The sequence below is a fragment of the Platalea leucorodia genome (genome assembly GCF_965183815.1).
Source record: "Platalea leucorodia genome assembly, chromosome: W".
Lineage (NCBI taxonomy): Eukaryota > Metazoa > Chordata > Aves > Pelecaniformes > Threskiornithidae > Platalea > Platalea leucorodia.
The window spans coordinates 13,503,553-13,528,976 of NC_138859.1; the positions used below are offsets into that span (position 1 = coordinate 13,503,553).

Consider the following 25,424-nt stretch of genomic DNA (forward strand, 5'->3'; position numbering starts at 1 on the left):
TGTGCTCCAGACCCTTCACCAACTTCGTTGCCCTTCTTTGGATGCACTCCAGCACCTCGATGTCCTTCTTGTAGTGAGGGGCCCAAAACTGAACACAGTACTCGAGATGCGGTCTCACAAGTGCCCAGTACAGGGGCACTATCATCACCTCCCTGGTCCTGCTGGCCACAGTATTCCTGATGCAAGCCAGGATGCTACTGGCCTTCTTGGCCACCTGGGCACACTGCTGGCTCATGTTCAGCCAGCTGTCAACCAGCACCCCCAGGTCCTTTTCCACCAGGCAGCTCTCCAGCCGCTCTTCCCCAAGCCTGTAGCGTTGCATGGGATTTTGTGACCCAAGTGCAGGACCCAGCACTTAGCCTTGTTGAAGCTCATGCAGTTGACCTCAGCTCATCGATCCAGCCAGACCAGATACCTCTGCAGGGCCTTCCTACCCTCCAGCAGATCAACACTCCCTCCCATCTTGGTGTCATCTGCAAACTTACTGAGGGTGCACTCGATCCCCTCATCCAGATTGTTGACAAAGATATTAAACAGAACCGGCCACAATACTGAGCTCTGAGGAACACGACTCATGACCGGCCGCCAACTGGATTTGACTCCATTCACCACCGCTCTCTGGGCTCGGCCATTTAGCCAGTTTTTACCCAGCAGAAAGTGCACTCTTGCTGTAATACCATTGATATGGCATATAGCAACCATAAAAGTGATGACATCCAGTATTATATAACAAATAACATCATACAGTTCAGTTCATTGGCTATTCACACCCAAAATGAAATCCCCTTGAGGTACACATTGGACTTCCCCATCCTTCCACATCACCCACCAAGTGCACCCAGGTCCTTGAGCAAAAGCAAGCCCACGAATGGGTTTCCCTTTGCCTGAGGCAGGAAGAAGCCAGACTGCCTTCCAGAGCATATTTTTTTATGTGCGCTATAGGGACTTAATTCCCTTCTACAGTACGTAGAAGTCTTGATTGGGCAGGGCCAGCTCGATTGGCAGATGCCCTAGTGTTGACTAACCAGGTGGCCTTTGCTAAATGTGTATCCCAGTGTTTGAATGTCCCACCACCCATTGCTCTCTGTGTAGTCTTTCACAGTCCATTTTATCGTTCGATTTTCTTGGAGGCTGGTGCATGATAGGGGATGTGATATATCCACTCAATGCCGTGCTCTTTGGCCTAGTTGTCTATGAGATTGTTTCAGAAATGAGTCCCTTTGTCTGACTCAATTCTTTCTGGGGTGCCATTTCACCATAGGACTTGTTTTTAAAGGCCCAGGATACTGTTCGGGGCAGTGGCATGGGGGATGGGATATGTTGACTGACTCGATTCACCTTCCCCTTCAGCAGTTACTGGGACTTGTCCTATAGGACTCCATACAGCAGCTTTCCACCTCCGATGCTTCCCCACAAGATGACAGGACCCATCAGTGAACAGGGCATATTGCTTCTCATTTTCTGGCAGTTTATTATACAGTGGGGCCTCCTCAGCATGCGTCACCTCCTCCTCTGGCGATATTCCGAAATCTTTGCCTTCTGGCCAGTCCATGATCACTTCCAAGATTCCTGGGCGACTGGGGTTTCCTATTCGAGCCCGTTGGGTGATCAGTGCAACTCACTTACTCCATTTAGCATCAGTTGCATGATGTGTACAGTGGATCCTCCCTTTGAACATCCAGCCCAGCACCAGCAGTCGGGGTGCCAGGAGGAACTGCGCTTCAGTAACAACCACTTCTGAAGCGGCTCAGACCCCTTCATATGCTGCCAATATCTCTTTTTCAGTTGGAGTATAGCCAGCCTCGAATCCTCTGTATCCCTGACTCCAAAACCCTAGGGGTCGACCTCAAGTCTCCCCTGGTGCTTTCTGCCAGAGGCTTCAGGTAGGGCAGTTCTCCCTGGCTGCGGTGTAGAGCTCATTTTTTACATCTTGTCCTGCCCAGACTGGCCCAAGGGCGACTGCATGAACTGCCTCCTGTTTAATTTGTTCAAAGGCTTATTGTTGCTCAGGGCCCCATTTGAAATCGTTCTTCTTCCGGGTCACTTGAGAGAGAGGGCTTACGATCAGACTGTAATTTGGAATATGCATTCTCCAAAAACCCACAACGCCCAAGAAAGCTTGTGTTTCCTTTTTGCTGGTTGGTGGGGACATGGCTGTGATTTTGTTGATCACATCCATTGGGATCTGATGACGCCCATCTTGCCATTTTATTTCTAAAAACTGGATCTCCTGTGCAGGTCCATTGACCTTACTTTGTTTTATGGCAAAGCCGGCCTCGAGAAGGATTTGGACTATTTCCCTCCCTTTCTCAAACACTTCTTCTGCTGTATTGCCCCACATGATGATGTCATCAATGTATTGCAGGTGTTCCAGAGCCCCACCCTGTTCCAATGCAGTCTGGATCAGTCCATGGCAAATGGTGGGGCTGTGTTTCCACCCCTGGGGCAGTCGATTCCAGGTGTACTGGAGGCCCCTCCAAGTGAAAGCAAACTGTGGCCTGCATTCCGCTGCCAAGAGGACTGAGAAAAACACATTAGCGATGTCAATTGTGGCATACCACTTGGCTGCCTTTGACTCCAGTTCATATTGAAGTTCTAGCATGTCCGGCACGGCAGCACTCAGCGGTGGCGTGACTTCATTCAGGCCCCGATAGTCTACTGTTAGTCTCCACTCTCCATTAGACTATCGCACTGGCCATATGGGACTGTTAAAAGGTGAGCGAGTCTTGCTGATCACTCCTTGGCTCTCCAGTCAACGAATAAACTTAGGGATATAATCAAGAGTCTCGGTTGGTGCGATATTGCTGCCAGTGCACCGTTGCGGTGGCGATTGGTACCCATTGTCCTTTGACCCTCAGCATCCCCACAACAGAAGGGTCCTTCGAGAGACTGGGCAGGGTAGACAGCTGTTTAATTTCCTCCGTCTCCAAGGCAGCTATACCAAAAGCCCACTGGTACCCTTTTGGGTCCTTGAAATACCCTCTGCTGAGGTAGTCTATGCCAAGGATGCATGGAGCCTCTGGGCCACTCGTTCCCAGTTAGGCTCACTTTGGCCTCCAATACAGTTAGCTCTTGGGATCCCCCTGTCACTCCAGAAATACAGATGGATCCTGCCCCTTTATAGCTTGATGGCATTAGGGTACACTGTGCACCGGTGTCCACTAGAGCCTTCTACTCCTTTGGGTCTGATGTGCCAGGCCATCGAATCCACACAGTACAGTAAAACCCATTGTTCCTTTCCTCCACCTGGCTGGTGATTCGCTAAGCGTTCTAAATCCCCCATTCGCGACAAATTGGCATAGTCTGCAGGATCCTAAATCAGGATTCACGACATCCCTTTGCTCCATCTGGCTGGAGGAAGGGCCCCTCTAGTCCTGGTCATAGTATCCATTACTCACTTCTTGTAAACATGAGTTGGGAGTTCCTTCATTACAATCAGGAGTAAGATCAGCCCTTCTACTCTGTCTGGGGAGCTGCCCACTGGAAACTGGAGCAGCAATTTTCCTGGAAGAACCCCCTTGTGTAATTGTTTTTCCTTGCAACTCACGTACCCGTGCCTCTAGGGTCGAGGTTCCATCCCACTTCCTCATGTCCTCATGTCCTCTCTGTGGTCATACAGGTATAACCATAGGGTGCCCCGTGGTGTGTACCCTCTATATCCTCTCTCTTGAGCAGAAGAACGCTGAGATACTGGTCAGTACAGCTGAGGAGTAGGATATATCCTCTTTAAGTTGCTGGACCTCCTGGGACAGTTTCTCCACAGCTGAGATGAGGGACGAAGAGAGACTTTCTTTGTATTGTCAGAGTTGGCCAGCCAATTCATCCACTGTTTATCCCTCTCCATCTTTCCAGGTCATTACTGCCAATGAGTTGGCATATGACAATGATGCGCTCCATACAAACTTGTGCCACATGGGTCGTGTGCACTGGACTTCATCTGGATCTTTGGATAACTGCTCATTGTTCAGGTCACCATAAATCACCTCCAGCATGGCTAATTCCCTCAGGTACTAGATACCTCTCTCCATGGTGGTCCACTTGCCTGGGTGACATATAACATCTTCCTTGAAGGGATACCTTTCCTTCACACCTGACAGGAGTCACCTCCAGAGGCTGAGGGCTTGTGCCCCTTTTCCAATCACTTTGTCAATGCCCCCTTCCCTAGAAAGGGATCCCAGCTGCTTGGCTTCCCTACCCTCTAATTCCAGGCTACTGGCCCCATAATCCCAGCATTGGAGCAGCCAGGTGACAATGTGCTCACCTGGATGATGACTGAAATATTTTCACATCTCTCACAGCTCACTCAAGGATAGGGATCAAGTGGTTTCTGTCTCGTTTACGAGTTCTGCCTCTTCCTCCTCCTCTCCTTGTGATGGCCCTGCTTTTCCATCATCCCTTTCTAAGTGAGCTGACTTTTGCTTCCAAGATTTCTTCTTGTGTATAGGGGCGACTGATACTGGCACAGGTTGGTTCTCTGGTTCAGCTGCAGTGCCTGTCACCGGGGTTTGAGTAACCACAGTGCCTGTCATGGGGGTTGGAGTAACCGCAGTATTCTTAAATAGTTGTTTAACTCTGAGCAAGACCTGACACACATTCAGGAGACATAGCAATAGGAACATGCTGCTTTGAACATCCCAAGGATGTTCAAAGTTCTCAAAAGCTATTGTAATCAGCCTGGAGAAGAAGGGGAAGATGGAGGAAGGTGTCTCTCCCAAAGGTTGGCTCTCCGAGGAGAAAAAGTAAAAAGTGTAATTATTAATAATTTCCGATAGAAGGCTCCCAAAGTACAGAGGTGGCAGCAATGCTGAGTACAAATATGAGATTGATCTCATGACCAATAATTTTTTCATACCATAAGCCGGTGTTACACAGTACAGGAAAGCAATAACCTTAATCCATCTCCCAGAGATGATAAACAGTATATATGGTAAGGTGTTACATAACACAACTCTGAGAACAAATACAACTCTGAGAGCAAATGAATCAACATTGTGACCAGCGATTACTAAACTAATATAATGAATGCTTATAACAAATTTGTTTTAACGTGCTCTGGTCAGATCTGTCATTATCTCAACCCTTCGAGCCCCACGTTGGGCACCAAAAAGGACTGTTGCGGTTTAACCCGTCGGCAACCAAACACCACACAGCCACTCGCTCACCCTCCCCACCCCCCATCATAGAAGGCCACTAGGTTGGTCAGGCAAGACTTGCCCTTGGTGAAGCCATGCTGGCTGTCTCGAATCACCTCCCTGTCCTCCATGTGCCTCAGCATAGCTTCTAGGAGGATCTGTTCCATGATCTTCCCAGGCACAGAGGCGAGGCTGCCAGGTCAGTAGTTCCCAGGGTCCTCCTTTCTACCCTTTGTAAAAATGGGTGCAATGTTTCCCTTTTTCCAGTCCCCAGGGACTTCACCTGACTGCCATGACTTTTCAAATATCACGGAGAGTGGCTTGGCAACTACATCAGCCAATTCCCTCAGGACTCTGGGATGCATCTCATCGGGTCCCATAGACTTATCTATGTTCAGATTCCTCAGGTGGTCTCGAATCTGATCTTCTCTTACAGCGGGAGGGACTTTGCTCCCCCAGTCCCTGCCTTGAGGTCCATCCACTTGAGAGGTGTGGGAAGAGAGAATGCCAGTGAAGACTGAGGCAAAAAAGTCATTGAGTACCTCAGCCTTCTCCGTGTCTGTTGTTACCTGTTTGCCAGTCGTGTTCATCAGTGAGGGGTACACTTTCTTTGACCTTCCTTTTCTGGCTGACATACCTATAGAAGCCCTTCTTATTATTCCTTGCGTCCCTTGCCAAGTTCAGCTCCAGCTGCGCCTTGGCCTTCCTGACCCCATCCCTACACAACCGGGCAGCATCCCTATACTCTTCCCAGGATACCTGTCCCTGCCTCCACTGCCTGTGCATTTCCTTCTTGCCCAGGTCTTGACTCAGCCATGCTGGTCTCTTGCCTTCCTTTCCTGATTTCTTACACATGGGGATCAAGAGCTCTTGTGCCCTATGGAAAGCATCCTTCAAGATCTGCCAGCTCTGTTCTGCTCCCTTGTCCCTGAGGGCAGTTTCCCAGGGGGTCCCATTGACTAACTCCTTGAACAGCTGGAAGTTTGCTTTCCTAAAATTCAGGGTCCTGACTTTACTCTTTGCCTGTCCCATATCCCTCAGGACTGCGAACTCCACCAGTGCATGATCACTACAGCCCAGGCTGCCTCCAGTCTTGATGTCACCAATTAGCTCACTTGCATTGGTGACCAAGAGGTCCAGTAACACATCCCCTCTGGTAGGGCTGTCTATTACCTGGCCTAAGATGTTATCCTCGATGCACTCCAGGAGTCTGCTGGATTGCCTACAGCTCCCTGTGCAACTTTTCCAGCAGATGTCAGGGTGGTTGAAATCCCCCAGCAGGATGAGAGCCTGCGAGCACAATGCCTCCTGTAGCTAGAGTAAGAAGGCTTCATCAATAGGCTCCCCTTGATTGGATGGCCTGTAGTAAACACCATCCACAAGGTTCCCTTTGTTTCCTCGGTGTCTAATTCTTACCCATAAGCTTTCAACCTGCTCGTGGTTATTCTTCAGAGACAGCTCTTCACAATCTATCCATTTCTTGACAAAGAGGGCAACACCTCCGCCCCTCCTTCCTCGCCTGTCCCTTCTGAACAGCCTGTAGCCATTGATAGCTGCACTCCAGTTGTGGGATTCGTCCCACCAAGTTTCAGTAATGGCAACTAGGTCGTAGCTTTCTAGCAGCATGGTGGCTTCCAGCTCCTCCTGTTTGTTGCCCATGCTGCGTGCGTTGGTGTAGAGGCACTTCAGCTGGGCTGTCAGCTATGTCACCTTCTTAGAGGAACACACCTTAATTCCTTTGAGGTATTTCACCATGTTCCCCTGTTGGCTCCTGTTAACTCAGGAGCCCCTGGCTCCTCTCCGTAAGACTTTAAGTGTGCTCCAGTGTACCCAGCATGTCTCAGAGCAACAGGCTGAGGGCCCTCGCTAGCACCCTATCCCTCTAACCCTGGAGTGTCATCCCATGGCTTGTCACTGGCGAGCCTGATATTATCCCCTTCCCCCCCTTCAAGTCTAGTTTAAGGCTCTGTCAATGAGCCCTGCTAGCTCGTGAGCAAAGACCCTCTTCCCCCTTTGAGAAAGGTGAATCCCATCAGACACCAGCAAGCCTGGTGTTGTGTAGACCATCCCATTATCAAAAAAAACCCACATTTTGGTGGTGACACTAGCCATGAAGCCATGTATCAATAGACTGGGTCCACCTGTTTCTTCCAATATTACTGCCTGCAACTGGAAGGATAGAGGAGAAAATTACCTGGGCTCCAGATTCCCTTACCAACCATCCCAAGGCCCTGAAGTCTCTTTTGATTGCCCTTGGACTATGTGTTGCAGCTTCATCGCCACTCACATGGAAAAGCAATAATGGGTAATAGTCTGAGAGCCATACCAGGCTAGGAAGTTTCCTAGTGATGTCCTTAACCCGGGCCCCAGGGAGGCAGCAGACTTCCCTAAGAGGAGGGTCTGTGGCATATTGGACCCTCTGTTCCACTCAGAAATGAGTCACCTACAACTATAACCTGCCTTATCTTCCTCATGGAGGTGGTCGTGATACAGCAGGTAGGCCTTTCTAACCTTGGCAATACCTCTGGTGCAGATGGACCATCATCCACATCATCAATTGACTGACCTTCCAGATCCAGAGCCTCATACCTGTTGTACAGAGGCACCTGGGAAGGCAAGGTAGGCAGGGAGGGGGATCACCTGCCACCCCAAGTGTGGACTTGCCTCCATTCGCTCCTTTCGTTTAAGTTACTGCCTTCTGCCTGGTGGGGGGGAGGATACAGGATCCCCTTGATCTTGTTTTTTTTCTGGTGGATGTTCCTGTTTCTGTCTCAGGGAGGGCAGAGCATGGTTCCACCAGTCTACCTCTTTCTCAGATTCCCTGATGCTCCTTAACCTTTCTACTTCCTCTCATAGCTCTGCCACCAGGCTGAGCAGATCATCTACTTGGTCACACCTCACACAGGTGTTCTCACTACTGCCATCAGGCACTAGTGAAAGGCTCTGGCACTCCCTGCAGCCTGAGACCTGGGTGGCTGCATTTTTTTGTGGGAGCTCTGTCTGGGTAGCCATATCAGTTCTGATGAGTGCAGAGGACACTGCTTTCTGCTGGGTGGTAAGCTCCTTCTGGGAGGGTGATGACCACCAATTGAACTGACCTTTTGGGCTAGTAGGATGACGACGACCTTCCTGCGTGCCCTTCTGCACAAACTGCCATGCCACACCCTGGTTGCTAGCGCTCCCTAGGCTGCTTTTTATAGGTGTGGGGGTGGCCACAGTTGCTCTGGCAACGCCCTGGCCTCATCAGCATCTCTTGTGAGAGCTGCCAGCTCCTGGTGGGTCTCTCCGCTGCCCTGGCATTTCCCTGCCTCAGGAAACCCCCCTCTACACCAAGATCTGCCTCAGCTCTGGAACAGCTCACCTCGGCTTTGACTGTAAAGAACTGGCAAGATAATAAAGATTCTGAAAAAAGACTCTTCAAAGATCTTTGCTTCCCCCTTAACCGGTACTTAAATAAGCCCTAAATCAACTTAGTGGAAAAAAAATCTTAAAGCAAAATGCCCACATCAATGCATAAAGGGCTTAAGGAACTCAAAACACATTTCCCTCAGACAAATCATATTTTCCTCCAAGAGTCACCAGAAAAGTTTGTACTTTTAAATAAACAGCACTGTTCCAAGAGGTTAGCAAAGCAACTCATTTCAGAATTTGTATGTGTATGCCTCATAAAGCACAACAAAGGATACAAATCCAAATTCCTACCTTCCTTTGATGAATATGACAAAGCTTACTAAGGGGTATTCTTTCTTTTTCTAGTCAATACTGGAAAACAGGAAGACCTCCTAGATTACTAGAAAAATCCACGTTCTGGTGGAGTTCAAACTTTCCAAAATTATTACTTTTTTTTTTGTAATTGCAGTTATGATAACAGGACAAGTTTTAAAAGAATACCATCACTGCAGAAGAGGGTTGAAACAATGTCACACACACTACTGATACTTACTACCACAATAAAACTGGCAACATAGGAGTCTACTTCACTACTGTCACAGAGAATCTCAGCCATAAAAACTGAGTATCAGCAAGCTACAGATGAAGACACAGGACTTCACTGACAATTCTCCCTTCGCTCCACTCACCCTTCTCTCTGCCTGCTGCAAGCTACAGAGAGGCATTTGTTCTTTGAGCCAACGCCTTCAATAAGTGACCTAGATGAGCTTTGCTGTTGTATGAGTAGACAGGTGTTTTCATGTTCAGGGTAGTGGTTTTAAGTACCTTCCACCTACTTGCCTCTTCAAATTCAACCGTGATTGATACAACTTATTAGAAGATAATGATCACCTGAGAGCTGAAATGACCTAAGGCTTTGGCAGAAGTCTGCATCATACAGTGCCTATATGACAATAACTTCACAGCTATACCAATAGAGCACTCAGTGTGAAGTGATCTAAGAAAGCCTTCTCCTAGTTTAGCTGTGGAAGCAGGTGAGGTTAAAAAAAAAAAAAAAAAAGGGCACTCATGCCAGAATAAGAGTGAACAACAGGAAATTATATTAGCTTAATAAATATTCAGACTCAACTTCATTTTTATTAGTGTAAACTTCCTTGTATAGAAGAACCCTACTTAGATATACATTCCCTGTCTTAATTAACTACACTTTATCATCCATTAATGTTTGAAAGTGAACTGTAGATAAAGACCACAAGTTGCACTGATGCTGTTTGGCATCTACGTTATTGAGATGATTATTTTGCAGTCCCATTTGGGACTGTATGAAAATAGATTTTTTGTAATAATCATAGAATCATAGAATGCTTCGGGATGGAAGGGACCTTTAAAGGTCATCTAGTCCAACCCCCCTGCAATTGGCAGGGACATCTACAACTAGATCAGGTTGCTCAGAGCACCGTCCACCCTAACCTTGAATGTTTCCAAGGATGGGGCATCTACCACCTCTCTGGGCAACCCATTCCAGTGTTTCACCACCCTCATCGTAAAAAATTTCTTCCTCATATCTAGTCTGAATCTACCCTCTTGTAGTTTAAAACCATTACCCCCTGTCCTATCACAACAGGCCCTACTCAAAAGTCTGTCCCCATCTTTCTTATAAGCCCCCTTTAAGTACTGAAAGGCCGCAATAAGGTCTCCCCAGAGCCTCCTCTTCTCCAGGCTGAACAACCCCAGCTCTCTCAGCCTTTCCTCATAGTAGAGGTGTTCCATCCCTCTGATCATCTTTGTGGCCCTCCTCTGGACCTGCTCCAACAGGTCCATGTCCTTCCTGTGCTGAGGACTCCAGAGCTGGATGCAGTACTCCAGGTGGGGTCTCACCAGAGCAGAGTAGAGGGGCAGAATAAGTTTCATTTCAGTAATGTTTTATTGATGGTATTCTCAGGAAACCAAATTCCTCACTAGGATACATGACAAAAGAATGTGCTTCTTCCCAGGAACCAGCTGGACTGTCACCCTGTAATGGAGTGCCTCAAGGGGAATGGGATACCTGCAAAATGTAGGGCTTTGAAGCCACAAGGCAACTGGAAAATGAGGACAAAGCTGGTGAAGTTTGATCACACACAACCTTGGAGCACATCAGAGTGGTTTCAAATGTAGTTTAGGCTTTTGTTCCTTGTCTGTTCTGCTCTTTGTGGGGAGGGTGAGACATTTGCAAACACACCTTACAAATGACAGAAGTATTTTTCATAGGAAAAAATATATTCTAAAACAGGCTTAGATCAGCACAGAACACAAACACATACTACTAAAAATGTGAAGGTGTTTTTTTTCCTCTACAAAGTACATTAGGACTTCAGCTAAAATAGTGGACACAGTTAACACTGTCCAATTCTTGATGCTACACACTAAAAATCTGTAAGAGAGCAACAAAAGAATCAGATGTCTAGAAAACATGACCTACAAAGAAAGGCTGAGTGAACTATGCTAATTTAGCCAAAAGATGACTAATGGGGATAAATGTACTCTCCATAACAACAGTGGACAGAATAGGGAAGATCAATCACAGGAAGGGAGAATTAAATTATATACTTGGAAACACCTTCTAAGGATAAAGACAGCAACACACTAGAACAGGTTTGGGGGGAGTTTATGAAGTGTCCATCCTTGGAGGTTCTCGGGAAGAGGCAAACCAAACATAAACACAGATTGTTATATGTACCATTGACTGTATCCTCAGATAGAAGGAAGGATGGATGAGATGAAACTCTCCTAAATGGAAAAAATACCATGAAAGTTGGCACCTCAGGGTATATTTCCACCAGAACCTATAGTTTAAGTCATTTGTCTTTGAAAAACTTTTCAAAGTCTTGTTCACAAAAAAAGGAAACATTCACAGCCTATATAAAGTAACAAACCCAAACGCTACAAAAGCTTTCTATGTGATTAAGCAGCTCGTCAGTTTGTAACTTCAAATAAATAAGAAATATTCTTTGAAAATCACTACTGCTCATTTTACACATGCTATCAGACTATGGGGAAAGTAGCTGGAAAAAACAAGCTTTTGAGCCAAAAAATATTTGGTGTCAGATAACAGTCAAGACACATGGGACATTTCACTAGTAACAGCATACAAAAATCTAAAAAGCAGTGCCCAGCGCTACAAAGCCAGGAAAACTGCCATTCGATCTGCAAGTCACTAGAACAGCAATGGTCACAAAAAAAGATAGTATATAAAAGCTCCACTGGCAGCTGACAGAAGCCATTGCTAATTGATTGCTGCAGTTTACAAAAACATGGGAGCAGTCAGTCAGTTAAAAAAAAAAAAAAAAAAGCTCTCCCCAGGGCAGGGGGGAATCTGTGCAAAGAAAAAACCACCTCTGTCCTGGTTTCAGCTGGGATAGAGTTAATTTTCTTCTTAGTAGCTGGTAGAGTGCTGTGTTTTGGATTTAGGATGAGAATAATGTTGATAACACACTGATGTTTTGGTTCTTGCTGAGCAGAGTTTACACTAGACAAGGACTTTTCAGCTTCTTGTGCTCTGCCCAGTGCATAAGAAGCTGGGAGGGAGCATAGCTAGGACAGCTGACCCAGACTGGCCAAAGGGCTATTCCATACCATATGACATCATGCTCAGTATATAAGCTGGGGGAAGAAGAAGGAAGGGGGGGACATTGGGTGTGATGGCGTTTGTCTTCCCAAGTAACCGTTACGCGTGATGGAGCCCTGCTTTCCTGGGGATGGCTGAACACCTGCCTGCCGATGGGAAGGAGTGAATGAATTCCTTGCTTTGCTTTGCTTGTGCACGCGGCTTTTGCTTTACCTATTAAACTGTCTTTATCTCAACCCATGAGTTTTCTCACTTTTACTCTTCTGATTCTCTCCCCCATCCCACCGGCGGGGAGTGAGCGAGCGGCTGTGTGGTGCTTAGTTGCCAGCTGGGGTTAAACAACGACAGTCCTTTTTGGCGCCCAACATGGGGCTCGAAGGGTTCGAGATAATGACAGATTTAATTGGAATGTGCTAGATCGAATTTATAGCTGTTAGTGCTGTTTAGGTATTAATCGGCAGGCTTCTGTGCTTGCCATGGGGCTTGCTTGCCTTACTGTATATTAGAGTCTAGTGCTCGTTAGTGGCTGCTTTTTGCTTTTGCTGCTTGCTGAACTGCTTATCATCTTACTCTGCTGTGCCTGGGAACATTCTGATAACAACAACGGCCATGCCCTGGGCTGGCAGATGGCCAGGGCATCGCTGCTGTTTCTGTGCTGCTGTACTGGACAGGCTGGAACTCCAGTGTGAACTCAAGTCGAAGGGACTGTGACCTGTGGATGAGTCCATGCGGGAGCAGGACACCCCGAAGCGCCTGTGGACGTGGATAAGCCCATGCCAGAGCAGGTATGTCTCGAAGAGTCTGTGGCCATGGTTATGTCTGTGCCGCAGCAGGTATACTTCTTGAAGGGATTGTGGCCCAAGGATAAGTCCACGCTGGAGAGGGTACACCTCGAAGTATCTGTGGCTGTGGATAAGTCCGTGCTGCAGCAGGTACACGTTGAAGCATCAGTGGCTGTGCATGAGGTCATGCTGGAGCACCTCAAAGCGTGTGGCCATGGGTAAGGCCATGGTGGAGCAAGTTTATTTCTGAAGAGACTGTGGCTGCGGGCAAGGCCACGCTGGAGCAGGTATATCTCTGAAAGCATTGTGGCCCATGGAGAAGGCCATGCGGGAACAGGTGCACCTCTAAGTGACTGTGGCTGTGGATAAATCCATGCCACAGCAGGTATACCCCTGGAGAGACTGTGGCTCATAGACAAGGCTCCACTTGGAGCAGGTAAACCCCTGAGGGACTGCAGTCTGTGGATAAGTCCAAGCCGGAGCAGGGGCAAGGGGAGGAGTCCATTGCAGTGTTAAACCCAATGGTCTGGTCGAAAGGGGCCATGGGTGGAGACTGTAATGGAAATACCTTTAAATTGTTGTAACCCGGGATTTGAGTTGCATGTTATGGGAATTACTATAGCAGGAACCCCTTATTGCTAGCCAGGCTAGGAGCAAGGGGAGGAGTTCCTTGCAATGTTAATCCTGACCCAAAGGGGCCAGGGGTGGAGACTGTAATGGAAATACCTTTAAATTGTTGTAAGCCATGATCTGAGTTGCATGTTATAGGAATTACCATAGCAGGAACCACCTGAACCAATGGAGGAGAAGCCTTACAAGAAGCAGTGCAAGTGCAGCAGTGACCCGACCTGAGCTGGCTTTGGTGCCCAATAACTCCACGCAACACACTACCTCTCCTGTCCTGAGCGACCACCATCACAGATGGAGTCCAAAGTCATGGACTAAATGAACTCAATGGACATTTTGTGGACATTTGTGGATGTTTATGGACATTTTACAGACATTTCACAGGGGTGGTGGTTAATGAGGATGTATTGGATAATGTGGGACCTGAGCATGACGTAAATGGTATGGAATAAGGGGTGGATACTGTCCTGGTTTCAGCTGGGATAGAGTTAATTTTCTTCTTAGTAGCTGGTATAGTGCTGTGTTTTGGATTTAGGATGAGAATAATGTTGATAACACACTGATGTTTTAGTTGCTGCTAAGTAGTGCTTACACTAGTCAAGGACTTTTCAGCTTCCCATGCTCTGCCAGGTGCACAAGATGCTGGGAGGGGGCACAGCCAGGACAGCTGACCCAAACTGGCCAAAGGGCTATTCCATACCATATGACGTCATGCTCAGTATATAAGCTGGGGGAAGAAGGAGGAAGGGGGGGGCATTGGGTGTGATGGCGTTTGTCTTCCCAAGTAACCATTACACGTGATGGAGCCCTGCTTTCCTGGGGATGGCTGAACACCTGCCTGCCCATGGGAAGTGGTGAATGAATTCCTTGCTTTGCTTTGCTTGTGCGCGTGGCTTTTGCTTTACCTATTAAACTGTCTTTATCTCAACCCATGAGTTTTCTCACTTTTACTCTTCTGATTCTCTCCCCCATCCCACCGGCAGGGAGTGAGCGAGCAGCTGTGTGGTGCTTAGTTGCTGGCTGGGGTTAAACCACGACAACCTCAAAGAATCAGAAAACTCTGACTTCAGATACAAATAGAGAAAAGACAGAGAATTCACAGAATAGGGATTACAAGCAGACTTGTATGCTTATGAGATAAAGAGCATATAGGTCTGAAGCAGGTAAAAAAGTTTCTTCAGATACATAAAGACCATGAATAAAGATATAAAAATTGCTACCAACCAAAGCAACAACCAGAAAATGAAATAGAAAGGTGTGTTCTTAGGACTGCTAAAAAGGAAGAGGAAAACTAACGTACTTTACAAAGTGCTGAGCAGGCAGTACTAGATTTATCCAAATGTGATTACGTCCACAGACCCCTAGGCCTTACAAGACCTATGAAGTTCTAGAAGAGGAAATAAAATGTAGGGTAGAGCAGCAAGCAGAAGCAGGTTGGTTTGCTATGGTAATGAGTGCCTCCACTGAGGAAGCAAAGCCACTCTAATGAAGTATGAGCCAAACCACATAGATAGGTTCCTGGGAAAGAAAAGTCATAAGGACTGATTCAGCCACCAGCCCTAAAGCACGAAGTTCTGTACTCAATCTTTTTTTTTTTTTTAACCTGAAATAGATTTTTTTCTTTCTTTTCCTTTATTATGCCCTTTTCCTTCCTTCCTGAGTAATCCCTAAGTCAGAGAGTATGAGAGCTAAAGAAGGAAAAGAGCAAGAGGACTCAGTTAAAATCTCAGTCTACCTAGAAGAAAATCTGTCATGTTATATAAGAGCACAACTAGTATAGATTTTGAAATACTATAATGTCACTGCTTCTTTTATTTATTGCCATAAGAAGGAAAAAGAAAAACAGTATTAATATTCCAGTTCTCACTGCCCTCTCACCTTGTGTTTGAAACATACGGCACTTTTAGAACTCAGTCCTGCAAATGGCCAGAATTAGTAACTATCCTAAAATTTTGGAGTACTTGATCTTAGAATTCATATAACTTAAATGTCTGTCAGATTTATGTGAGCGACTAGTCCCACCTTCTACAGTAGATTTACTTGCTTATTTAAAGATTAATGACCCAACAATAAATATAGAAAGCTGTGGATTACGATGAAGTGGAATTCACATCATTCAATGCTGACTACTCATTTTATGTTTTTCAATTACACGGTTAATCACAGGTAAAATGCAGATCCGCTAACTAAATCTGGAGCCCTGGAAAAAATACAGAAGAGTTCTAAAATTTACATCCCCTTAGTATGCTAAAAATATATTAATGGCATCAAAGCACCTAAATCTTTGGAATATCATCAGTCTCAGTATTTATTAGGCTCTCATCACAGTGGACAAGGCAGAAGAAACAAATGTTGTGGCATTTTTACATTTAGTTCATCCAACATTTCTCCAGTGAAAACACAGCACCTGAATGAGGACAAAATTAACCCCACAAAGGCTGTGTAGAGCATTCTTGGCATACAAAATATAGTTGTAACGCGAACTGATTCTTCAGCTAATTTACTTTACACAATTTTTCTTAAAAATGCTATAATGATATTAAGTATCCACTATAGACTAAAACTGTGTTAAACTATATAAAACTATGTCAATTATAAAGCAAAAGATTATTACACTTTGTGCTGGTTTTGGCTGGGATAGTGCCAATTTCCTTCACAGAAGTTAGTATGAGGCAATGTTTTGGATTTGTGCTGGAAACAATGTTGATAATACAGGGATGTTTTAGTTATTGCTGAGCAGTGCTTACACAGAGTCAAGGACTTTTCTGCTTCTCACACCACCCCACCAGCAAGTAGGCTGGGGATGCACAAGAAATTGGGAGGGGACACAGCCGGGGCAGCTGACCTCAACTGACCAAAGGGATATTCCATACCATATGATGTCATGCTCTGCATATAAAGCTGGGGGAAGAAGAAGGAAAGGGGGACGTTCGGAGTGATGGCACTTGTCTTCCCAAGTAACCGTTCCACGTGATGGAGCCCTGCTTTCCTGAAGGTGACTAACACCTGCCTGCCAATGGGAAGTAGAGAATGAATTCTTTATTTGGCTTTGCTTGCATACACAGGCAGCACTCAGCAGCGGCGTGACTTCATTCAGGCCCTGACAGTCTACTGTTAGTCTCCACTCTCCATTAGACTTTCGCACTGGCCATATGGGACTGTTAAAGGGTGAGCGAGTCTTGCTGATCACTCCTTGGATCTCCAGTCGATGAATCAGCTTATGGATGGGAATCAGGGAGTCTCTGTTGGTGCGATATTGCTGCCGGTGCACTGTTGTGGTAGCAATTGGTACCTGTTGTTCTTTGACTCTCAGCAACCCCACAACAGAAGGGTCCCTCGAGAGACCGGGCAGGGTAGACAGCTGTTTAATTTCCTCCATCTCCAAGGCAGCTATGCCAAAAGCCCAGCGGTACCCTTTTGGGTCCTTGAAATACCCTCTCCTGAGGTAGTCTATGCCAAGGATGCACGGGGCCTCTGGGCCAGTCACAATGGGGTGCTTCTGCCACTCGTTCCCACCTAGGCTCACTTCAGCCTCCAATACAGTCAGCTCTTGGGATCCCCCTGTCACTCCAGAAATACAGATGGGTTCTGCCCCTTTATAGCTTGATGGCATGAGGGTACACTGTGCACCGGTGTCCACTAGAGCCTTCTACTCCTGTGGGTCTGATGTGCCAGGCCATCGAATCCACACGGTCCAGTACACCCGGTTGTCCCTTTCCTCCACCTGGCTGGAGGCAGGGCCCCTCTAGTCCTGGTCATAGCATTCGTTACTCACTTCTTGTAGATGCCAATCAAAAGTCCCTTTATTAAGATCGGAAGCAAAATCAGCCCTTCTACTCTGTCTGGGGAACTGCCCACTGGAAACTGGAGCAGCAATTTTCCTGGGAGAACCCCCTCTTGTGTTATTGTTTTTCCTTGCAACTCACATACTCGTGCCTCTAGGGTCGAGGTAGATTTTCCATCCCACTTCCTCATGTCCTCTCTGTGGTCACGCAGATAAAACCACAGGGTGGCCTGTGGTGTGTATCCACTATATCTTCTCTCTTGAGCAGAGGGACGCTTACTCCTAATGGCTGAGATACTGGTCCGTACAGGTGAGGAGTAGGATATATCCTCTTTGAGTTGCTGGACCTCCTGGGACAGTTTCTCCACAGCCGAGATGCAGGCCCGTAGGGAGGAAGAGAGACTTTCTTTGTACTGTCGGAGTTGGCCAGCCATTTCATCGACTGTCTGTCCGTCTTCATCTTTCGAGGTCGTTACTGCCAATGAGTTGGCATATGACAATGGTGCGCTCTGTACAAACTTGTGCCACATGGGTCGTGTGCACTGGACTTTGTCTGGATCTTTGGATAACTGCTTGTTGTCCAGGTCATTATAAATCACTTCCAGCACAGCTAATTCCCTCAGGTACTGGATACCTCTCTCCATGGTGGTCCACTTGCCTGGGTGACATATAACATCTTCCTTGAAGGGATACCTTTCCTTCACACCTGACAGGAGTCACCCCCAGAGGCTGAGGACTTGTGCCCCTTTTCCAATCGCTTTGTCAATGCCCCCTTCCCTAGAAAGGGGCTTGGCTTCCCTACCCTCTAATTCCAGGCTACTGGCCCCATTATCCCAGCATCGGAGCAGCCAGGTGATGATGTGCTCGCCTGGACGATGACTAAAATCTTTTCGCATATCTCGCAGCTCACTCAGGGACAGGGATCGGGTGGTCACCATCTCATTTATGGGTTCTGCCTCTTCCTCCTCCTGTTCTCGTGATGGCCCTGGTTCATCTTCATCCCTTCTTAAATGAGCTGATTTTCTTGTGTATTTTTTTTCTTCTGTATAGGGGTGACTGATACTGGCACGGGTTAGTTCTCTGGTTTAGCCACAGTGCCTGTCGCAAGGGTTGGAGTAGCTGCAGCCCCTGTCACGGGGGCAATACCGCTTATCATCTGACTCTGCTGTGCCTGGGAACATTCTGATAACAGCAATGGCCATGCGCCTGGGCTGGCAGATGGCCAGGGCATCGCTGCTGTTTCTGTGCTGCTGTAGTGGACAGGCTGGAACTCCAGTACTTGATTCGAAGGGACTGTGACCTGTGGATGAGTGCACGTGGGAGCAGGACACCCCAAAGTGTCTGTGGCCATGGATAAGCCCGTGCCAGAGCAGGTACATCTTGAAGCATCTGTGGCCGTGGTTATGTCCATGCCGCAGCAGGTATACTTCTGAAGGGATTTTAGCCCAAGGATAAGTCCATGATGGAGAAGGTACACCTCGAAGCATCTGTGGCTGTGCATGAGGTCATGCTGGAGCACCTCAAAGCGTGTGGCCATGGGTAAGGCCACGACAGAGCAGGTACTCCCCCGGAGGGACTGCAGCCATGGGTAAGACCATGCTGCAGCAGGTATATCTCTGAAGGCCACACTGGAACAGGTGCACCTCTAAGTGACTGTGGCTGTGGATAAGTCTATGCCGCAGCAGGTATAGCCCTGGAGAGACTGTGGCCCATAGATAAGCCTCCACTTGGAGCAGGTACAACCTTAAGGGACTGCAGTCTGTGGATAAGTCCAAGCCGGAGCAGGGGCAAGGGGAGGAGTTCATTGCAATGTTAAACCCTATAGTCTGGTCCAAAGGGGCCAGACGTGGAGACTGTAATGGAAATACCTTTAAATTGTTGTAAGCCAGGATGAATTGCATGTTGTGGGAATTACTACAGCAGGAACCACCTGAACCAACGGAGGACAAGGCTTACAAGAAGCAGTGCAAGTGCAGCAGCGACCCGAACTGAGCTGGCTTTGGTGCCTAATAACTCCATGCAACACACCACCTCTCCTGTCCTGAGCGACCACCATCACAGATGGAGCCCAAACTCATGGACTAAATGAAACTCAGTGAACATTTTATGGACATTATACAGGGGTGGTCCATAGACTAGGGGAATGATATCTGTGTATTGTAGCAAAGGATGGGATGGGGAGTGGTGGTTAATGAGTATGTATTGGATAGTGTGGGACCTGAGCATGACGTAAATGGTATGGAATAAGAGGTGGAGAATGTGCTGGTTTCAGCTGGGATAGAGTTAATTTTCTTCCTAGTAGCTGGTATAGTACTGTGTTTTGGATTTAGGATGAGAATAATGTTGATAACACACTGATGTTTTAGTTGTTGCTAAGTAGTGCTTACACTAGTCAAGGACTTTTCAGCTTCCCATGCTCTGCCAGGTGCACAAGAAGCTGGGAGGGGGCATAGCCAGGACAGCTGACCCAAACTGGCCAAAGGGCTATTCCATATATGATGTCATGCTCAGTATATAAACTGGGGGAAAGCTGGCTTGGGGGCTGCTGCTCAGGGACTGGCTGGGTATCGGTTGGCGGGTGGTGAGCAATTGCATCGCGCATCACTTGTTTTGTATATTCTTTTATCATTATTATTATTATTATTTTCTCTTCCTCTGCTGTCCTATTAAACTGTCTTTATCTCAACCCACAGGTTCTACTTTTTTTTTCCGATTCTCTCACCTATCCCACCGGCGGGAAGTGAGCGAGTGGCTCTGTGGTGCTTATTTGCTAGCTGGGGTTAAACCACAACATGCTTCTTAAACTCAGAAGTCTATTAACAGTGGTTGTGAATTGTATTTCATAATATATAAGAGGATTTTAAAAACAGTGAAATTATTTCTAAGGTAATAAATGGTCAAAGCTCATTTTACAACAACAGGGATATTTAAAACAGAAATCTGCAGTATACTATAACCAAACTGCAATATACTATAACCAAACTGCCCTTTTTTTATATGGAAGTTTCTATGAAATAATCTAATACTTTTAAAATTCAAGCTAACAAAAAGATTTCACTTCAACATTTGACTTCTGGATTTAAAACAATTTCTCATTACAGATGCTGCAAAAGCCAAAGTAGCAGATAGTAGCAGTAGTAGTCATCAAGTTCGAACAGGCACTTTGTTTTTTCTTAAAAAAAAAAATACTTACACATCCACAAATAGTACATAATCTTTACTGTCTTCTGGAATTCTACAGGAATGTCTACAGAAAAGTCCTGGTAGAAACATGGACCCACTGGAAAATTCTCAGGAAGAGGTGGCCAGTTATTTTTTCTACCTGCCAATCAGAAAAAAAAACAACTTTATAATAGTTTTAATTTCTGTATACTAGAAAGAGATATGCATTTGGTCTTGTTCAAATTGTTTTATGCACAAGTTCCACAAGCATATGAATAACTTGGGCTACCAAAACCCAAGAGTTTTATTAGCAATCCTCACACAATAATGAAAATAAACTTCAGAAATAAAATACAATGAAGCGCAGACAGATCAAGGAATGTACAATATTTTATCTATGTAAAAGACTAAGCAGGCATCTGACAGTTCCCATAAAGTAATGAGAAAAGAGAATTCTTCACAAAACAATTTCTCAGAGTTCCTTGACTTTTAAATGCACATTTCCCTGTCCCACCATACTCTCATACTTTGTAGAACACAAAGACTGGGGACTGAAAAGTATTCTCCATTCTCAGAATCCTGATATTTTTAACACCTGGATATCTCTAACACTTTGAACTAGTTCCCAATACAGTTTACAGTCAAAGCTTTATCTAAAAGCCTGTAAGCCTGAAGAAAGGCAGCTATTTAAATGGTCTAAACTACTTTTTTGTTACAAGAAGATGCCTACAGCATCAATATATTTTGATACAGTTGTGTGACAGAGTCAGGACACCACAAAGGACAACACAGTATAAGACACTTGGATTTCCTGTATGATGATCTGCTCACAGACTAGAGTATACATTCTGCCAAACACAAGTCATACCAAGCATAGACTCAGAGATTCAACTGAGATAACTACAACAAACCTTTACCATAGCATTTCAAATTCTGGATGCAAGAGATACATTAATCACCATATTCCTAAAGTGGAGCTGAACTAGAGACTAACCTTTATTTGCACCTTTATTTGAAATTCTGAAAAGGTTTTTTTTGCAATTTGTGTCTTCAACCATATCTTTAGTAGCAGTTCAGCTGGTAAGAACAGAAAACTTGCAAATCTTACACACTTGCATTATTTCTTATTTCTTTCCCCACTCAGACAAGATGAAGCTGACAGTTCTGTCCAAACAAGTCCAAGGCACTAAGTATCTGTTAAATTTTCTGCCTCTTCCACTGAACATTTTTTATCAAGCCTTTTAGAGCAGGAGATTTACAGAGGGAGCATACAGAAGGCAATCAAGTAATATTCCCATCCATATTAAAAACTACTTAGGGATTTCTTATATGAAAAATATCTGATAATAATTCAGATCTTCATTCTGCAGTATATGGTTATTTCTTTCAGGACCGATAGTTTCAAGACAGAGTCACAGAAAAAATCAGATATCTTATAATAGTTCAAGTTCTTATTTAAGAATTTTATTTGATGTGCTTTCCCACCCCTGTGGCACAGGTTTCAAAATTTTCAACTAAGACTGAAAATTACAGCTTGGTGAGATGCTTTGAGATCAAAAACCAAGTGGCCTTTTTCTAAATACACTTTGGATACTCATATTCCAAGATTGTATCTTGATAAGCAAAGAGCTAGCTCAGAGTTATTTCATTCAACACAACAAGTTACCATCTCAAAGACTATTAACATAACTTCAACGGCATGCCTACACTATGAATGCAGACACCCCCAAACTAGCTTCATGCAAGCCCAGAAAGGGATTTTCAGGCATGCCCAAATGGACTAGCTGAAATAGGAAGCAGCACACTTTAATAAGCTCAAGTGCAATACTGCACAGGACCTGAGCAGAGAAGACCAAAGGCATTGAGCTGAGCAGACCTACCAGCTTGAAGATCTTTGCACTGTAGTCAATTGCATATGATGACAGTGTCCTAGATGTGCAGCCAGTATCTTAAATTGAATGCAAATAGCTAGAGTACTGTTGCAAAAGACCTTGCCCTCCAATCAAAACATCTCTACAGTGTTTCCAAAGGAGTTCGAATGAGTGTGCAAAAGAAAAAAAAAATCAAAAGGAAAAGAATATTTTTCTCCTCAGTCACAACATACAATTTCTGATTTGCAGCATCTTTTATGCAGTCATTTGGTAAAAACCCAATATCCTCTTTAAAGCTTTAAAAGCACTCTCTTCTCTATTCAGCCTTCCTAAAGAATCCTTTAGATTCTTCATGGACTCTTCAAGCACTTTGATGTGAACAATTGCAACCTAATAACACAGTAAATACCCATTTTAGAAACATCCTGAAACACGCATTTGGTATCAGAGTTATGTTCCCTATGATATAGATGAACAAAACTGTCCCTGAAGCCTGGAAGAGACAAATAATCAATCCAGACCATCAATATAAGTTAGTGAAATTAGATGAAGAGCAATATTTGGAAAAGGAAATGAAAAAACAACCAAAAAAATCATTATCTGGGAGAACAGGTACAGAGATTTAATAAAGAGACTGAAAAGAATAAATACTGAGAAAATAGAAATGGTTTAATGTAGAGACAATATCACCATGATTCTTTTCCTTAGAAGAAGAATAGCAATTCCCCATTCCCAGATCCTAGCATATGACTGGCATAAAGTTCCCTGAGAATTTGAATTACTAAGCAATTACGCAATCTGGAATTGTACCGCTGTTTTGTTTAGGTTTTTTTCTAACTTCAGTCTGAAGTTCTTCCTTTTGAAAAGGAATATTCCCATAGATCTACTTCTAGCAAAGTATCTTCAGTTAAGAGGATGTAAATCTTCTCGTTTGTAAAATTGTGGTATGAAAACTGATGGTTTCACACAGCACACATAGTTTGTGGCAAAATGAGATACGGATCTTGACTATGGGTTCCAAAGTGTCATATGAAAAATTAATAAAAGATTAAGAATAGAATAAATCTTTCTGCTATTTGCATAGAATATTGTGTCTGTAACACAGCAAAAGAAAATGTTTCAAAACAGGAAAGTTCTCCTACAGCTATAAATACTGACAGAAGAGAAATCAAAGAGATGTTACTTATGAAGTTACTTTTACTTCTTCTCAAACCGCTCCATTTCTATTCAACAGTATTACTTAGATATTAACCTAGAATAAAAATAGCTGATAGCAGAGAGCAACATGTAACATAGGCCACATTTAAAAGTTTTGCTGTGAAAATTTGCACAGGCCAGGCCAGTTTTTATTCACTGTATGCACTGTCCCAAAGGAGATAAATTTTCTTTTCCTGAAGAGTTTATAAAAACCCCTCTTTGATCTGTTTCACATCATCACTGTAAAACTAAAAGAGTTTCTAAGAAAAAGTGAAATTTCTGCAATTTAAAAAAGTATTTTTTTCATGCATACCCCCCTGCTGACTGAGACTCTGCATTTCCCTTTCTCTGCGATCTAGTTCAGCTGCTTTTCTTTCCAGTTCTTCTTGTCGCTTTAGCAGTTCTGCCTGGGCCAAGGCATGCTCCTGAACAAAACAAGCATCATTAGATATTGATTAAAAAAAATACAAACACAAAATAAATATTCCAAGTCTATTTTCCATAATTAAGCATTTCCAGTTATGGATGAAGATTGACGTAATATTACACAAATTCATGCAGTAACTGATTACTTAAAGGCAGTATTAATTTTCATAAATCATCAGGAAAGCAATGCTTATTTATAAAAGACACTATTCCAGAAGTGTATTTATATGATTATAATTGAAAGGAACCTAGTGCCTGAAAGTTATAGACAAACCTTTGCAATTTGTGTGTAAGCAGGTGGTTCTTCTGTTGGTTTCATTATTGCTGGCTGGGTACTGGATACATTAGGCATTTTCACATTTCCTGGAGGAGGCTAAGAAAACAAGAGACAATTATAGGGAAACAGTCTCCTATTCTAATAAACATATTTTCATTAACTTTATAAGAACTAATCCGGTTGTTTTAAAGGAAGTGTTACTGATAAACTGAAAATCTGATATGCTGCCTGCAATATTTATAACCTTTAGGAAAAAGAAGATAACTATATTCTGTGGTGCAGCGTTCTGCTTATTTGTTTTTTACACTGCACTACTTGCCATAAACACACATGGAATTTTATGAATCAGTAGAAAGTAAATAGAATTTTAATTTTGTTCAGACATGAATATGAATAACGACAGTTATTGTTTAAGAGAATTGCAGGATTTAACAGTGATCTATTCATATTCTCAAACACGATGTCATTTATTATTAATGTCTTCCAGAGCTTTCTACTTAACAAAGGCTTATATCACCTGGTTAACTAGAGAAGCAATATACTGTATTAAATTTTCCAATTCAGGATCCACAATCTATTGCTTAACTGTTCCACCAGTATGTACTGTAGTATCTAGTTTCAAGTACCACTAGCAATTTGGTCACTTGGTCATTACCTATAAGAACATATCTTAAAAGAAGCTTTTAGTAGCTCGGGTTTTCTTGTTTAGTTTTTTTTTCTTTAATCCTCTCCTGCTTATTCCTGTTTGTCATCTCCTCTGACTTTCTCTACATCTCTCTATCATACACAATGTTAACGAGTACCTATCAAACCAAGGAAACTACTACTGCCTAGATTAAAGTTATGAACTGAACTTTACCAAAGCAGACCAGTATAGCCCTACTATGATGTTATTTTATTCTTAAATATGCTTGGGAGAAAACTACAATTCACATCTTTCTTTGTGTAGAGCTTGCAACATGAAAGACTTCCCTGTTCTGTGATCTTTTAAGACAGAGAACCACTTGTTCCTAATAAGACTGAAATCAAGAACAAAAATATGGTGAGAAGTGTGATGTTTTAAATATAAAAGCACCTTAAAACAAAGCAGGAATCAACTGAATACCACTAACTTGGCAAATTATGAATTGGTCCAGCTTATCTGTATCTTTTCCAACTGTGGTGTGTTG

At 44.4% G+C, this 25,424-nt stretch overlaps 1 protein-coding gene across 2 annotated transcripts in view; it reads right to left on the reverse strand.

The window, feature by feature from the left end:
- The window catches only part of LOC309601804 (secretory carrier-associated membrane protein 1-like), a gene marked incomplete at both ends in the record, with an annotated part of 79,793 nt that overhangs the window by 12,371 nt on the left and 41,998 nt on the right, over positions 1–25,424 (reverse strand). For both annotated transcript variants that reach the window (XM_082334937.1, XM_082334936.1), the window contains 3 exons: positions 20,516–20,644; positions 23,866–23,977; positions 24,253–24,351. In XM_082334937.1, the coding sequence (XP_082191063.1) occupies positions 20,516–20,644; positions 23,866–23,977; positions 24,253–24,351 (340 nt within the window). The remainder of the gene's footprint in view (positions 1–20,515; positions 20,645–23,865; positions 23,978–24,252; positions 24,352–25,424) is intronic.